The 17,093-nt window shown below is 36.4% G+C and overlaps 1 protein-coding gene across 1 annotated transcript in view; it reads right to left on the bottom strand.

The window, feature by feature from the left end:
• Positions 1 to 6,109: 6,109 nt before the first annotated feature.
• Positions 6,110 to 17,093, bottom strand: part of LOC134531626 (membrane-bound alkaline phosphatase-like) — an 85,373-nt gene continuing 74,389 nt past the window's right edge. The window contains exons 7-8 of the mRNA XM_063367384.1: positions 15,455 to 15,577; positions 6,110 to 6,594 (exon numbers count right to left, since the gene is read on the bottom strand). Of these exons, the coding sequence (XP_063223454.1) occupies positions 6,320 to 6,594; positions 15,455 to 15,577 (398 nt within the window). The 3' untranslated portion in view covers positions 6,110 to 6,319. The remainder of the gene's footprint in view (positions 6,595 to 15,454; positions 15,578 to 17,093) is intronic.

The following is a 17,093-nucleotide window of genomic DNA, read 5'->3' on the forward strand; positions in this document are numbered from 1 at the left end:
AAAATAAATATAGTTTAAAAAACTAAAGAAACATGCTTTTAAAGATTATCAAATTAAAAAGTAAAAAATAATTTTAAAATTTAATTTATGACAATAGTATATAAGGAATACTAGTATAAATGAGAAAAAAACATGGGGCGCTTAATATACAAAAAATTTGGCACAAAGCGCCTCAAGCTTTTTTCTCATTTATACTAGTATTGCTTATATACTATTGTCATAAATTAAATTTTAAAATTATTTTTTACTTTTTAGTTTGATAATCTTTAAAAGCATGTTTCTTTAGTTTTTTAAACTATATTTTTATTTTTTATTTCTGTGTTCGTTTGACAGTGTTTACGATATATAATACATCCTGTTTTCAGAGAGAAACAGTTATCTATTTTCGTGTCGCATGAGCTCTTCGATAAGCTTTTTAGAGACACAGCTTGTTCCTTCAGTTGGGTGGTGTTGTGGGTGAGATGTAGTGCTGGCCTCTCAGTCGCCAGGTCTTGGTTTCGGATCTTTCCCTGCATTGTTTATGGGATTCATGTTATTGTTGTTCTTACCTGTTGTGTATGCGCTAGACATTTCTTATGTTTCGGTGGCTTTATAGCATATTTTGATGATATAGGTATTTATATTTATTGATATTTATGTTTCTTGTCATTTCTCGAGCCATGCCTTTTGGTGTGGTAGTTTTATGATATTGTTCTCGTTAATAGATTTTTTTTAAAGACTCGCCAGTCCGGCTTCGGTTTCGGTAGTTGCGTGGCCGGGCTCTATTGTGATTTATTTATGGGTTGTGTTTAGCCTAATGAAGTCGCTTATCTGGTATAATTTTTTGGGGGATAACTTATAGGGGTTTCCGTCCTTACCTGTCTGCGTTATTTATTTCTTCAATGTGTTACTGAATTAGTATTTTTATTACCTTTCTTGCGATTATGCTTTTTCTTTTACAGTGTCACCTGCTATCGATGGTTTTGGTTTTGCTTGTTTATTTTAGGGTATTCCATTAACACTATTTTATTATGTCTTATGGTTGTTTCGCGCGGTGGTGACGGTCTTTTGTTTTTTGCATTTTTTTATTTTACCTATTTACGTATAGGGATGTGAAGGATCTTTACTCTCTGCAATATGCTGTCTCAATAAGCGAGTTGTTTTGTGACGTGTGTTATATTACTTCATGAGAGTTTTCGCTGCTGAGGTTTTATAATGGTGATTGGCGATTTTATCTGCCTTGCGCTGAATTGTGTTCGTGTTGGTGTTTGTGTGTGTCTGCTATAGCATTTTTATTGTTTTTGCTATGTTTTACATGGTATGTTTTAATTGGTTTATTAATACCTATTTGTATTCTTATTTAAATATGATTTATGGTATTTTTGTCACAGTTATAGTGTTCTCATACATTCGGTGGTTGATTACCTTCATGTATCACTGGGCTGTACGTTTTTTAAATGTGTGTTTCACGCTTAGCACGCGGCGATTGCAGCGGGGCCAGTGTTCAAAAAAACTTTCACTTCTCGCTGGCTGCCAGAGCGCGAGAAATTTTCAACAGTCTTCCGAGTGTTTGCACGGCGTAGAGAGGTGTTACTCTAGTGCTCCCGTTTAAATATATCTTTATTATATGTTTTATAAATTTACTTATCGTTACACGCCGTCGAGTGGGCGGCTTGCACTCCACACGGCGTACACTATAGCGAACCTATTTGTAATATGACTTTTTTCTCCAGTTTAATTAATTTATTTATCATGACATGCCGCCGGGGTAGGCGGGTTTTATTCGAGTAAGTTTTTCCTACACTAAGGTGTTACGTCCTACATTTTTATTTTATGTATGCTAATTTGTACATGCCGCGGAGTGCCTTTCTCTGCACTTCATGCTATTTGGATTGCTATTATTGTAGGGATAATATATTATTATTATATTTTATTTATGCCTACATATATGCATACATGATTTTTTTTATTACTGAGCACCAAGGTAACATGCGTAATTTTTTTCCTGGCGATCATGCGGCAGCCGGGCGGGCCGGTATATAATATGATGTGGGGAATTATAATGTGAATTGTGTGTGTGGAGTCTCAGCAGACAACACCTAGTTGATGCTCTCTGTGCGTGGGTTTTGAGGTTATGGCCCTCTGGTGTTGGTTGTTGGCATAAAAGATGGAGGCGAGGGTATGTGGTGCTCCCTGGGAGCTGTATTTAGACATAGCAGTATGTCGGCATTTGTTTAAAGCATACTAGGGGTGGGGGTTTTATAAACATAGCAGTATGGCAGCATTTGTTTTAAGAATACTCATGGTGGTTTATTTAACATAGCTGGTATGGTGGCATTAGTTTTAAGCATACATGGAGGGGGTGATTTTTTTAACATAGCTAGTATGATTTCATTTGTTTTAAGCAAAATTACCTTTAGGGATTTATAGCAGTATGGTGGCATTTGTTTTAAGCATACTCAGAGTGTTTTTTTGAGAATGTGAGCATATATTCCTTATTTATTTCGCTACTCCTCAACTGATCTCGTGGTCTTGTTGGTAAGGTGTCTGCTTTCTAATCTCTAGGTTCTTGTGTCCCCCGGGTCAAACCCCAGCTGCCAGGTTTTTTTTGTACCAAACTCCTGCATTCGAAGCGATGGTGGCGCGCTCTGGCATCCAAAGGTATAACTAAGGTGATGGATGTCAACAACAATGGCGGCCTCCAGCAGATGCTGTTTGGTTGTCAAGGTTATGAAATCAATGTTTACACTGTCCCAGGCCGACAAGATGGCAGCCCCCAGCAGACGGCGACTCCTTGGGGCCGCCATCTTTGCTAAATAAATATTTACATTTGTCCCAGAACCGGCTTACTCCTCCTACTCTCAGGGACGAAATTTTTCTTCGTACTGAATAGAAACCTTCTTTGTTGTTTCTCGGTTTCTTATCATTTGGGCATAAATCACTTATTGTGACACATTAAGCCACATACTCCCTCCCTTATATATGGCCTAAAAAATCTGCTCTGAATATTTTTCCAGGGTCCTATCGATAATTCCTATGGGCCTTAGTCACCGAGTCTTGGAAATAACTGATCACCATATTATGCAAACTTTCCATCACAAACACTAGTCTTACAAGAACTTTAACTATGTTCAGCACCCCTTTTAACAGCTAATAATTTTCTTAGCCTGGTTTCTTGCAATTTGCTACAAATATTTCATGTTTCCTCATCTTTATCTTGCCATTCCTGTATGCCAGTAAAACATTCAGGAAAATCTACCCGGACATTACCACTTACCACCTCCTCTAAATTCAACTCTCTTCCTCCGCTTAGGCCTCATGCTCCTCTCTAACCTTCTCTTCACCTAACTCCTGTGGATTGTAATTGTACATTCGACATAATGCGTGAGCCATTACGTTTTCCTTCTATTTACATTGTTTATTTCGAAGTTAAATCTGTTGAATTTTTTTTAAATCTGTTCAATTTTCCTTATTTAACTGGGGTGTGATAACAACCACAAAAAGGCCTGATTGTCGCTCCATAATTCAAATTCAGCGTGCTTAAGAAAATTTTCGAATATTTTTACAGCATTCATACATGGTAAGGTGTCTTTTTCATATACATTATAGCATGTTCTATCTTATTAAAAGTCCTGCTGGCAAAAATAATTGGTTGCAATTCCACCTCCCCTTCGGGCAGAATTATGACATCTAGCATTAAACTAGAAGCATCTAATACACCAAATATTTTTTTCTCGAAATTCGGAAAATTTAACACAGGGGAGGGGGGTTGTTTATTTAAATTTCCCATTTCAACTTATTAATGGCGTGAACGTTTTCCTTCCCTCATTTAAATTCTACATCTTTAATTTTAAAACTTATATAGTGGGACACACAAGGTGGCATAATCGGGGATGAACATAGTGAAAAAACCCAACATGACAAGAAAACGGATCACTCTATTTACATTCTTGGAGGTAGGGGGGATTTACTATCGATGCAATCCTCTCGGGGACCATCTCCCTCTCATTTCCCTCTTGTTAAAGATGTGTGTTACTTAGCAATCATTGAAAAAGATATAGCTGCAAAACCCTCCTAATATGCATTATTTTTTAGACCTTATTTAGTTATCAGTATGGTGAATTTCTCTATGGCCGTGCGGTGAAAGGTCTTGGTTTTCCAAACCAGCAATCGAGCTGACCAGATACTTAATTACTGAGAATAATTTACTATGTTTGACCCTGTAGATAAAAGTTATTAAAGCACTGTGTTAGTAATCTGAGTGTCATGGGTTCGAATCTGCTCACTTCAGAATTATGTTTTAATCATTTAAATAGTTTAAGGAACCACCATAATGACTAACATAAAGCGATATTTTAAGTAGGAGTAGCCAACACTGAGAAAATTAAAAAAGAAAAATGACCTCCCGCAACGGAAGAGTACAACACAGGCGACACAATTAATTTTGCAAGATTGCGGATGAAAAAAGTATAATGTTACCGAAGATTGTCGACGAGGTCACGATCATAAACAACGAGTGGCGGAAACGCCCGAACATGGCAAGCCACCACCAAAAGCCAACACAAATCCGTATTCCCGCAAGATACACATTTTACCACACTTCTCTATTTTAAACTACTTTCATTAATACTTTACTAGTTACTCGCTGAGCGAGTCTTCATTCGTCAACTCAGAACTTGAACCCAAGACGCTCTGCACTGGTCACGTCAAGCAAATACATTGGTTTTGATTCCTTGAGGCAGGGCTTACCACGGCGATGACGATTTCCTTCGGTAGGTGTAGTGGGCGGCCGAAGCTTTGCTGGGACCCTCTTGTGGTGTTAGTGACGTTTTCACTGCAAATCTGGGGTTTATACGCCCTTCCAAGGGAAATGGTTATTATTAACCATAATATTCTTAAATCTGCTCGTCGAAGTTAAGCAGAATGCATAAGCAGCAAGCGAAATTTACGGTACAACGTAACAGTCAAATGAAAGAGAAGCTTCTTCTTTACCTCGTTCAAGCTTCGCTGATTGTCTAACCATCAGGCGGAAAACAGGGCTTGCAGTTGTATGTGAAGTGGGTGGCGTCCTATCAGAGATGCGACGAAACACATCTCCTATGTCGTGGTGCAAAGATAACGTGTGTTGAATGACACCAGTGATATCCGAATCATTGCCTCTAACAAAAAGCATCCATACACTGTGTAAATTCCAGGCAATAACCAGGTAAGCTATATGTACACATTATTATTCTTTATCTATTGTGCTGTAAAATACATTTTTCCTGATACAAAAAAGTGTAAATAAATTTGAATAATTTTTAAAACAATAATTTTAAAATAGTTGTTTTAAAACATAGTTTTACTTCTAAGGCGTGTACATAAGTACATGCCCACTAATTTTTGAAAATTATTTTTGACTTGTTTAATAAAAATCTTTGTGAAGAAATACACAGACAGTGCCACATTTTCCCGGTAATAAATAAAACATCGTATTCATCGCCTTGCACCGAATCGTTGGATTCAGCAACCAATCCATCTAACTGAACCAAACCAGAGAATGCGACGTAGGCAGGAAAAATTTTTTTTAATACTTTTCTTGCATAGTTTCAATACAATAGCCACTGGGTGAAGTATATGGATCTGGATAGCAGGCTTTAGCTGAGGCTGTCCATGAGCATTAGAATTTTACTGCACTGCCATCTTAAAAAAGTATTTTTACACTCTAAATTTATAGGTGTTTGTCTAGTTTTAAAAAACTATTTGTTTGTATGGGTAAAACTAAAAAAAAAAGATGCAAAAGTGTTTAAAATCAGTTTATAATAGAAAAAGAAAAAAATGTTAACAAACTGGTTTGCAAAACGTTTCATCCGTAGAAATTACCTTCAATTATGGTTAAAGTATTCCTGACATTTGGAGAACTTCAGTTGCAAAATTTAATAGCAGAAATTATTAAGTTAAAACAATCTTGTTCCAAGATGATTGCGATAATATTTCTTTTGGCTTTAGTTAGTTTACATAATGTACACTTTATTCCAGCAAAGGTTGCACTTGTTTTATAATTTCTGCAAGTAACGATGAGACAAGGATTGTTGAATATCCGAATGGTTGTTCTGTTCATCGCGGCCCAGTGTCGGAGCAGGTCGGACGGCCTCAAGGCGAGGCGCGAACAGGCGACAGCGGCGACCACTGCCAGGGTGCCACGGGCACGTGCAGGAGGTCCTCGGGCCGCAGCGCGTGCCGGCGCGCCCAGCACGCGGTCAGGCCGTCGCCCAGGCACGCGGCGACCACTGCCAGGGCGCCACGGGCACGTGCAGGAGGTCCTCGGGCCGCAGCGCGTGCCGGCGCGCCCAGCACGCGGTCAGGCCGTCGCCCAGGCACGCGGCGACCACTGCCAGGGCGCCACGGGCACGTGCAGGAGGTCCTCGGGCCGCAGCGCGTGCCGGCGCGCCCAGCACGCGGTCAGGCCGTCGCCCAGGCACGCGGCGAACGCCATGGCGTGCGGGATCACGTGCTGCTCGAGCACTCCCGTGAACAGCTGCGCCCAGGGCCCGCGCGCGAACACCGGGACGTCGTCTCCGCCGTGCGTCTCGCTACCCAGCGGCGCCAGCGCCGGGAAGCGGTAGTCCTTGTCGCCTGCAACACATGCCTCGCCTTGTGCGTCTGCCGGCACTGTAGTTCCGCGCTCTCGGCGGAGGGTCCACTACTGTACGTGAACAATACTCCTAGATAAAATTATATTTTTAATTTGATGATAATTATGGCTCCAGAAAATTATTAAATTTAATTTTATCCTTGATTCTTTTGAGGAAAATAACTGGTTAGTAAAGTCTCTCTGTGCAGAAATTTGACTTGCAAAATTTAATTAAGCATGTTATTATTTTAATAAACTTTCATTTTCTAACCAATCATTATAGATTCAAATGTTGGTAGAAATAATGTACCTACAATATGTTAAATACATTAAATTGTGCCTTTAAATATTTATATTTACCGGTGATTTAAAATAAAAATATTTATTACTAGCTGACCCGGCAGACTTCGTACTGCCTAATTACATTGCAATAAAGTCCTGTCATAATGATTTGTAATGTGACATTTTTTTGTTCCTACATATTTTATAGTCGGGGCAAAAAATTCTCTTGAATAGAACCGACACCCTGGTGATGGGTGTTGTGAATAAGAAATATAATTAAATAAAACATATAAATAAAAATATAAATAAAAAAATATGTTATCTCTTTATTGTTAATCACGTGAAACATAATAATTTTTATTTTCATTGTAGTGCAAGATTAGATCGGTAATTAGCTTGGTTTGTAGCATTTCGGGTTCTTATACCTAAATTGATTCGTCGGATAGGAGGCATATCTATATTATAGATTATTTTGTCACATGCAATAAATAGCGATCATAGGTAAATAAACACTGCACAAAACACTATATAGGTAAGAATTCGTTTCGTGTATAAGTTGACAAAAGCAAACTCATTAGGGTAGGTAACCTAAAATAAAAAAAAAAAAACACTGACATTGACAGTTTGTTGTTGTTTCACCTTTTTTTAATTTGATATGATTTGGAGTCAAATCCTTCAAGCCGTATTTAAAATAGGGAAATTAAATAATAAAAACTTAAACTTATGAAATACTTTTGGTAACGCTGGTTTTGTTTGACTGATGTAATGACTTGAAAACTGATGCATTTTAAAGTAAAACAAATGAAATAATATCGCGAAGCCGACCAAATTGAACTATTAAATTTCTGTTTATTTTTTTTTTGTTTATCTGTGCTCCAACGCACACTGTTTTGATAGATATGATTGAACTTTGTACAGAGGTAATAAAGTGCAAATTGACTCTTTGACGTTAGGAACATACCTACATTGTTTAAACAACAATGAGTGCTCGTTTTAGTTAGAAAACGTTTGTATGGGAAAAAGAAAAGGGCTGGTTTTAGGGTTTTTCCGGAAGTTATTCGAATTTTTCTCGCCGTAGAAACCATCTTTGAACTTCAACGAACAATTAAAAAAAAATTGGCCAAATTGGTCCAGGCGTTGTTGAGTTATGCGCTTACCAACACATTTTGCGATTCATTTTTATATTATAGATTACACCAATAGCTATACAAAATTCTTTAACATTTTAAAGTTTCAATCCAAAATTTTATATTTCAATATTTTTATTAAATATTTTCCCAAAAAAATGAAATTATTTAAATATGGTTATTAAAAACCATTAAATTAACATCCAGGAAGACTCCCTTTATATATCTGATTTTTTTTTATTATTTAGAAATACTTTCAAGTAAATACAACCATTCAAAACATACATTTGCAAAACATGACAAATATTTAATTTTAAAAAATTAAATTTTCTGCAATTAATTTTTTCTTGTCTTCCCTTTAATGAACCGGAAAATGATAACTTTTATAGACATACGATAAATGTTTTTACTTATGACACCTGCCTAACTAGCTTGTGAAAGCGTTGCAGAGTGTTTTAAATAAACGTTATTAAATAAATCTATGGAATATTTTCGAAATCTGTTTTCTTACGAAAAGAACACACACTTCAGGCAATTAAGTACATAAATAGCTTTTCAAACTGATTCGCACACCAGAAACAATAATTTAGAACCCCTCAACATAGCTAAAAACTGTGTTTTCAAGCTGCTGTATCTTACGAAGTATTCACGGGATGTACGGGGCACACTTTGAAGGACACGCGCTTGATCTTTCTACACAATTTACACCAATAAAAATGTAGGGTCAGTGCATTAAATTCCGAGAGGCTGAGGTACAACTGCAGCATGTTTTGCAGTTGGTTGTGGATCGCGTGGCGTGCTCTCGGCCGCAGAAACGCCCTCGCTATGTTCGCGCGGGGCGAGGTGATGGTGCGCCTGACCCTTTCACTCCCCACACGGCGTGCAGTGACCCGGCGCAGTTGTGGGGGAGGCATCCTGGATGTGGTCGTGGTTCTATCTTACATGCTTTGGATGTGTGATATGTATATACTTTTCTTACAATGAAAGCTATTAAAGACTAACGAAGAATAGTAAAGAAAACAAGGTTGAGTTTACATGCAACTCGCATTAAACGAATCTGGAATAAAGGAAACGTTAGATATTTTGATTGTACGAGGTATCAGTTTACATTATTGCTACTATGACTTTTATTTTAATTTACAATCATCATGACTACATTTGTGTTCACAACGGTCTCCGATAGCGTAGTCAATTACTGTGCGGGAGCAACAGGATATAGCCGAGCGTACAACTCGCTTTCCACCCTTCTCCGCCCCCACAGCCCCCTGCCAGCCAAGGACAGAGTGCGCCTCTTCAAGGCGTACATTGTACCTATCTTTGTATATTCATCTGTAATCTTCGCCAATGTACCCGACATCCGCTTCCACCAACTAAAAACATGCTTTAATAAATTACTCAGAGCAACACTTGGTAAAGACAAATATATAACTAACATTCAGCTACACGAACTTGCAGACACACCTTAACCACGCCAATCAGTTATTCAATATACAGACAAATTTTTCAACAAAGCAGCACAACACCCGTCCACACTCATTCAGAAAATCGGAAAACACTACATAACACGCCCGCACCCACACAAACTAATAACAGAATACCACCCTGGCAGGCCACCCTGACTGGGCAACACAAGTACAAGTCAAAGAGACACCCACCATAGTGCTCATCCGAAGTGAATAGACATGGACGCCCACCACAGTGCCATGTATGTATATATTGTTAATTTTTTATAGTCAGTGCAACTTATTATATTTATGTACAGTGAAATACAAAGTGTTTTTAAGAATGTGTAAATATTATAGTTTAAATGTAATTTTAGGTATAAGATTCAAACCAAGAAATTGAGCCAAAAAAGTCTCCAAAAGACAATATGAAAGGTTTTTAAATTTTCCTTTATGCAAAACATGTTTATTTAAATAATTTCTTATGCATATATCAATTATATTAGGCAAAATAGCACTGAGTGCTGGAATGCCATGTTCTAATAAGATCTGTAAAGTGTAAAAAGTTTGTCAATAAAAACCTATTGAATTTAATTTAATTCTAGTTTACAATTTGTCGGTGTACAGGAAGTTCAATAAGCCAGAATTACAATGAGTTATGTTGACTGCGTTATATTTAATGGATTAACATGCTGTGTTAACTACGTAAGAGTATATACCGGTAGTAAAATGATTAACTTTTCTACCTGTATTATACATTATGTCAATACGATTCACAATGCTGATACGACCATAGCGCGAAAGAACAACACAAGATTAAAGTGGCTCGAAACTAAACAACCGTTTATTTGTGATGGTAAGGCTTCGCTGTGACACAAATAAAGAAATAACTGAAACCGATTTACCGTATTATTTTAGTAGTTATTACATGCTATTTACCAGTTTGAAGATCATTGATCATTTTCATTGTGGATTAATAATAAAACACTACGCATTCTTTTACTCTTACATGTAAATTAATTACCTTTAGTAAATTATAACAGAGAAAATATTTATAAATGGGAACTATAGGTATTGCATCATGTCCATTAGCATTAAAAATATTTATTACATCAGCGCTTCCTTCAAGCATTGTCTGTTGTCTCATTGAGTATTAAATATCCTACACTAAAACGTGAAAATTACTGTACCATACATTACTGTACCATAGAGTTGCATACAACTCTATATCGGGTGAGTATCATTTTTCTGGATTTTATGTTAGACCGATATTGACATCTGGCTTTAAACACGCATTTGTAGCAAAAAATATATAATTTTTTACAAATTTTAAATTTGCTCTAGAAAATATGGAATGCCTAAAGAACCTATAGAAATCATGGAATTAAACACTCGACAAAACGATTACAGCATCAGGGTTGTTTTTTGACTAAGAGATATTTTGGCTAGTAGCTAACACGGCGATCATATTTAATGGTATTTATATATATAAAATTCCTTGCTTTGTTTACTGATAATATTGCTATTGCTAACAATAAATGCTGATTCCTTAAGTTTCCCTTTTAATGGGTGTTCTTCTTGTATGAGTAGTTAAGTATTGTCCCAGAGTATTCTATGACAATTTTCCTAGGCATATTAGGCAAGTATATATTTTTGAGTATTTCACTTCTTTGTGTTATTTTTATGCTCCTTAAAGCGTGTTGAAAGGGCCCTGACAGTTAATCCTATGTACATACAACACGTTCACAGGGGATATAATACACACAGTTCTGACATTGAAACTTATCTATGGATGTTTTACTTTGATAGTGGAATTTGACATGAAAAAAAGAAAACAATTTACTACACAACTCAGTTGCAAAACCACAACCCTCACAGCAATACATAAGCCAATAATATCACCCCTTTTTGGGGCGACCAATCTGGATATCCCTCGCCTGCCATTGGCCATGCAAGTAGAGGATCTCTAACATGTTCTAGTGTCCAATATCAGTCTGTTTGTGCCGTATGACGTTAACCGATGCAGATCCCGAAACGTCGCATCTGTTCTCACTGGAAATCTTCTGTGTCAGTCAGTGCTATCGTCGTTGTGTTGTCTACAATACTTGGTTACATTCATCGTTGTATTTATATGTTTGCTGCGTTGTCCACGTTTTGTTGGCTGCCTGCATTAAATGTCTCGCCTTTGTTATCCCAATGTGTTTGTCTGTGTTACTATATTATATTTCCCATGACTAAGTTCTTCCTTCAATGGAATTCTTGTGCTGTCTGATATTTTTATGTTGAACATTTTTTGTCCGTGCTGTCGTCGTTGTGTAGTCCATAACACTTGTTTAGTTTTATCATTGGTTCCGTTCAGTCTTGTTTCCTGTGAATTTTTTCTGTTCTTTATTTTATTTTCGGAATTTTTCCATGACAAACAGTGCAAAACTGCAATGGCGTACGTCCAAAAAACTGCATTAAATCAAAACGTCATATTGCATGAATCATTTAAATAACAATTAAAGAATGTGGTAGAAATTTAGAGAAAATTGCAGCACCAAAACTAAAAAACTAATAGTTTTTACTTTTGAACCATCAGCAAAACTCGTCCAAACAGTTGAAATATTTATCAGCAGATCGGAAACAACAATTCATAAAACTAACACTAAAGGGAAGAAAATTCAATTTCACGCTTCCTTAAATATAGCAAGTTATTTTTGCGATCACATCATTACAAGCAAAATGGATGTGGTCACCTAAATTCGATCGCAGCACCGATAGTTTTACAACCAGATCGAAATATTTTGAGGCACCTCATAGAAATAGTTTTTTAGGTGAATGAGGAATTATTTTCTTCTGAAATGAACGTCTTTACTATTAAACTTTCTTCAAATCAAACCAGATAATTCTGGTACCAGAGTTAATATTTTGAAGGCAAGGAAAATGTCTACATCGTCTCGTTTTAATATTTTCCTACCTGAAAAACCAAAGACGCAATTGTGTTTATTCTAGCATATATAGTCAACTCACTTTAACGACCTTTAGCTATCGTTGCAGTGAGCAGGAGGTTTTGAAGAAGGGCAGAAATCATTAAACCTGTCAAAAATGGTGCTCTCAGTTCTTTTAGTTAAGTGTACCTCACGACCTATACGTTATAGCGCATTGATTCAGGTCCAATGTAAAATTTTAGGATTGATTAAGTTAATCATTATTTAGTGAACTTTAAATAAATTTTCTTATTTAAAATTTAATGTTGTTAGGAGTAATAAATTAATAATATCATAAGGGCCTACTTCGTCCTCAGCCCACGCATGAGCCAGCCAAAGAAAATTACAAAAGGTAAGCATATGTTTGAAAAGAGGAGGCTCTGAGACACGCAAAGGTACCCCAAAATTCCGGCACCGAGCGAGTAAGACAATTTCGGTAACGTCGCAAATTTGACGCATCGCCCTTGGTGTACCCGATCCGATTACCAAAGTGAGTGAAGGCGTTACATACACACATTTGTTGAACACGTCTCCGAGTCGATTGATACTAACATCTGTCAAATTGATGCGATGCAATACCACTGGCTTGCAGCAGACGAACGCTTCATGGCTTCGCAACAAACCCATTTCTGTATTGCAACGTATGTGATTAACTTTAGTTCGAAAAAATGTTAAAAATAAGACGAAAGCTCACTACACTCCTCTTCTACAGGCTATATTACCCGGTGAAAATATAGTGGCTTTTCATTTGCGTAGTATCTGCCTTAAGTGCATAGATGCCAACTATATTCCAAAATTGTTAAGCTCAAATTAATTGCGGTATTCTCAAAGACTTTGAAATACCTCGATTGATTGTGGGTTCACCAGACACAAATATATTTTGATGTATGCCTTTAGTCTCTCACTTCATACATGAGAGACCAACGTAAGAATTGTTGACCTAAACAACAAATTTTTTATCTAAAAATAAAATTTAATTACAGTTCAGTGTTTGGCATTTGTTAAAATAAAATACGGTACATAGTCAACGTCTCTCTTTAGTTTAATCCAATACACTAAAAGTGCCTCTCTGCCGTAGACTTTTCACGTTAGACAAACACCACCATCCCCCTTTAATACTTCTTATTTTATTTTATAGGTACTATCGCATTGATAAGGTAACATATATGAAGGGTTTCTGGCAAAAACAACCAATGTCGAAAAAATGAAATTTTCAGGAGAATCAAATAACTTTCTAAATGTGATTCTATGTTAAAATTACATCTGGGTACTTGTCCATACGCATGTATACAAGAAAGAAACAGTGTGTTGAAGTTTTTAATGTTGAAAGATTATAATTAGCCTTTTTAAAATTATATAGTTTCTGACATTGGTTGTTTCTGCCTACAATATTGATAGAAAAAAACATTACATACCTTAAATTTATCAAATATTGCATCAGAAATTCTACTTGTACATGTATATTTGAGATAATGGCAATATCTCAGTTTATTAATTAAAATTTGTTGATAGACAATGTTAATTTTATATACTTCTGTTAGTTTCCCTGCTTTCGGTTTTTACATCACACATGATTGAAAACTGAATGAGGAAATAGCACAGTAATTTGATGGTTCACTAAAATGACTTCACTCGATGCATCCATCACTGTTGTCATCTTCATCTATATCAATATCGCCACTAATACATTCTGGACTCTCTTCCAGCTGTGTGTAAAACGCCCTGATTTCTGGCCTCTGAAGGAATGCACACAATCGTTTTAAGTCCTGCATTTTCGCTGGTGAAAGAGAAATTGGACCTCCATACAATGGGGTTAGTTCTATACTTTCAGGAAGCACAGTTTTGTTACGAATGTTGCACTTATCCCAGTGGCCAAAGTATGTATTCCTTTTCAAAACATAGGGGCAGTTATCTACGATTTCCATCAGGTGAAGATTACTGAGAGTCAGGGATGGTCTTGGCATTTTTAAGAAGTAAGGAGCTTGTGCAAGTTTGTAATCATAAAGCATTTCCTGGGTCACAACGACGAAATCAAATGGAGATTGTCTGCTGCGACAGCTACTGATTATTTCATTCCAGTCATTTGGTAGGTACTTCTGGTGAAGTAGTTCCCTTTTTCTTCTCAATCGGTGCAAAGTCTTGATCATTTGGAAGAAAGGAGTGACCCCTCATCGGAAAAATGTGAGTTACTTTTTTGAAGAGATGGAGGCAGTGAACTAGTATTTCAGCACTGTTCTTCCGCCTTTTAACTGGCCACGCTACACTGCACTCAGGATCCCTTTCAACTTTCGACATGCTATAACACAAACCTCGAAATTCCCAGAACACAACATGGCAGAAATGCTGTCATAGAACATACAGGGTATAGAAGTGGCTCTTCCTAGCCTGAATTGAAAGTTTATTACCGCGCTGTGGTGTCAGTTTCCCGAACTAAACATTTCTAAGCGGGAATTTTGAATGTAATTTTTTTTCCCCAATATTATTGATTAGTATAGAAGATTATATAATGTTAATAGTTTATTTTCAGGATTTAACAAGATCCATAAATTGCACTATGCACACTAATGAATATTGATTGTTTTTATATGCAAAGGATAATTTATATGTACTTTATTCCAAATAATGTTGTTAATATTATTTTTAATGTTAAATCACGACTGTTTATAGCTTGTAAGCAAAAACAACCATTTTCATGTGACTATGGTTTTTCTAACTGGAAAGCCAACTGACATTGGTTGTTTTTGCAGAAGTACCAACATTTCATGCACCTGTATCTGAGTGACTATGGATGTTTTTGTGGAATATGAGATGTCTGTAGACAAATTACACAAATGTTATTTTCTGTCTACTAATAACTCAATTTTGGCATTTTTTGACATTGGTTGTTTTTGCCAGAAACCCTTCATATGTTAATGATGATAAACAATTTTCAATCAAGGTAATCTGATTGTGCAATTTTTCAGATGGTAGACAGAAGAATGGTTCCGTTGTACTCAGGATGCCTAACAGAACAATAATCATTAAACAAGCTACATTACTTACGCATATTATCTGTTGAGATATCGTATCTGCTTCCATTGCTGGTTGGCCTCTTGTATCCAGGACCATTAGCGTAGCTCAATATAGAGTGAGGAAGACCATCTCTGTTTGAAACACCAGCAGTTTCTGGAAAAAAATGCATTGCAATAAATGATATTAATCATACATCATAGAACATGGTATCATAAATGATTTCAGTACAAAACAGTAGAAAAATATATTTTCACTTCGTAACGTGTCTGTGTCACATCACATTTGGTTTGTGATTTTGGTTGTGTTCTGTGCGTCGCCAACAGTATTTGTAGCGTCATTTAGTCGCTTGTGCGCGCGTTGCGTGAGCGCAGTTAATAGTTGCCTTGATTGCCGCTGTGAGCGCCACAGCTGACTGGCTGAGTAGGGGCGCTAGAAACGATGTTTCTGGCCGTATGGGTGTGCCGGTGGCCCGTAGCGTTATGTACAAGGGTACTGCGGCGTATTGCTGCTTGGATCGTGACTGGGGATGTGGTGACCGAGAGAGTTGGTTGTTGTCTTGTAGTGAGACATTGTGGGAGTGAACCTCTTCGTCATGAGTTTGGCACGAATATATCGTAGGATATATTTAGCTGAGTTGTGAAATCATTTATTTTTTTCTCCTGATTGGCAAGACCTTCAAACTCTAAGTTCCCTTTTTCCTTTTTTTACGAGTTCTTGTAGCACCTGCCATTTGACCATAATTCGAGAAAATAAGTAAGTCAACCAGTATTTGTATGATTTACACATCGATTTGGTACTGTGCATTAACATGTCATGGGTATTGAACTTTTTTTTTTTCTGGCGCAAGTTCCTAGTACCTGCGTGGAAAGATATGGTAGTTCTTACTCTCCAGATTTAGGATGGTAAGATTTCTGCACCTAAAAAAGTTAATTGAGTTGTTAAAATTTTTATTGCTTGCTTGAAATATTTTACTAACTTGTTAAATACCTGTTTTTTTTATATAAAGCACACGAGACACGAGATTTCTATGTTTTATATTTCGAGATATGCAAATAATCAAGTAAGGCCAATATTTGGTTATAGGAGCAGCCCATTTAAATATTATTATTAATGTTTGTATTTTGTGATAAAAATAAGTTTTTGAAGGTTCTAATATATTTTTTTCATTTTACTATTGTGAGTAAAATGATAAAAATATTTATATAGTATTAACATAGCATTAACATATAAAAGATAAGTATAAATTTATTCTTGAATTAAAATTGTTACTTTATGTATATATAACGTTTTGAGCCAAGTGAGGATGTTTAATTTTCTAGTAAAGAGTCTCATATGAAAATAATATATCTTTATATTCTAATTGACTCGTCATATAATTAAATTATCAATACGCGCAGTAAACATCACAATATAAATTTTTTATGGTGATACGTTGAACGGAATAGAAGTTAATTCACTGTAGCACTATCTATAACACTATCAAGTTATAACAGAATGGATAGTGATGAAATATTCTCCATGTTCAAATACCTATTTATGTATACCAATTTTCCGGCGATTGGTTGAAAGGAATAGACAAATATGTGCTGCAGCGCCATCTGGTGGCGAGTTATAGTAAAACTGATATCGAAAAAATATTCTTGGCATTCAAATATTTATGTATACCAAT

Source organism: Bacillus rossius, chromosome 5 (genome assembly GCF_032445375.1).
Source record: "Bacillus rossius redtenbacheri isolate Brsri chromosome 5, Brsri_v3, whole genome shotgun sequence".
NCBI classification, from domain to species: domain Eukaryota; kingdom Metazoa; phylum Arthropoda; class Insecta; order Phasmatodea; family Bacillidae; genus Bacillus; species Bacillus rossius.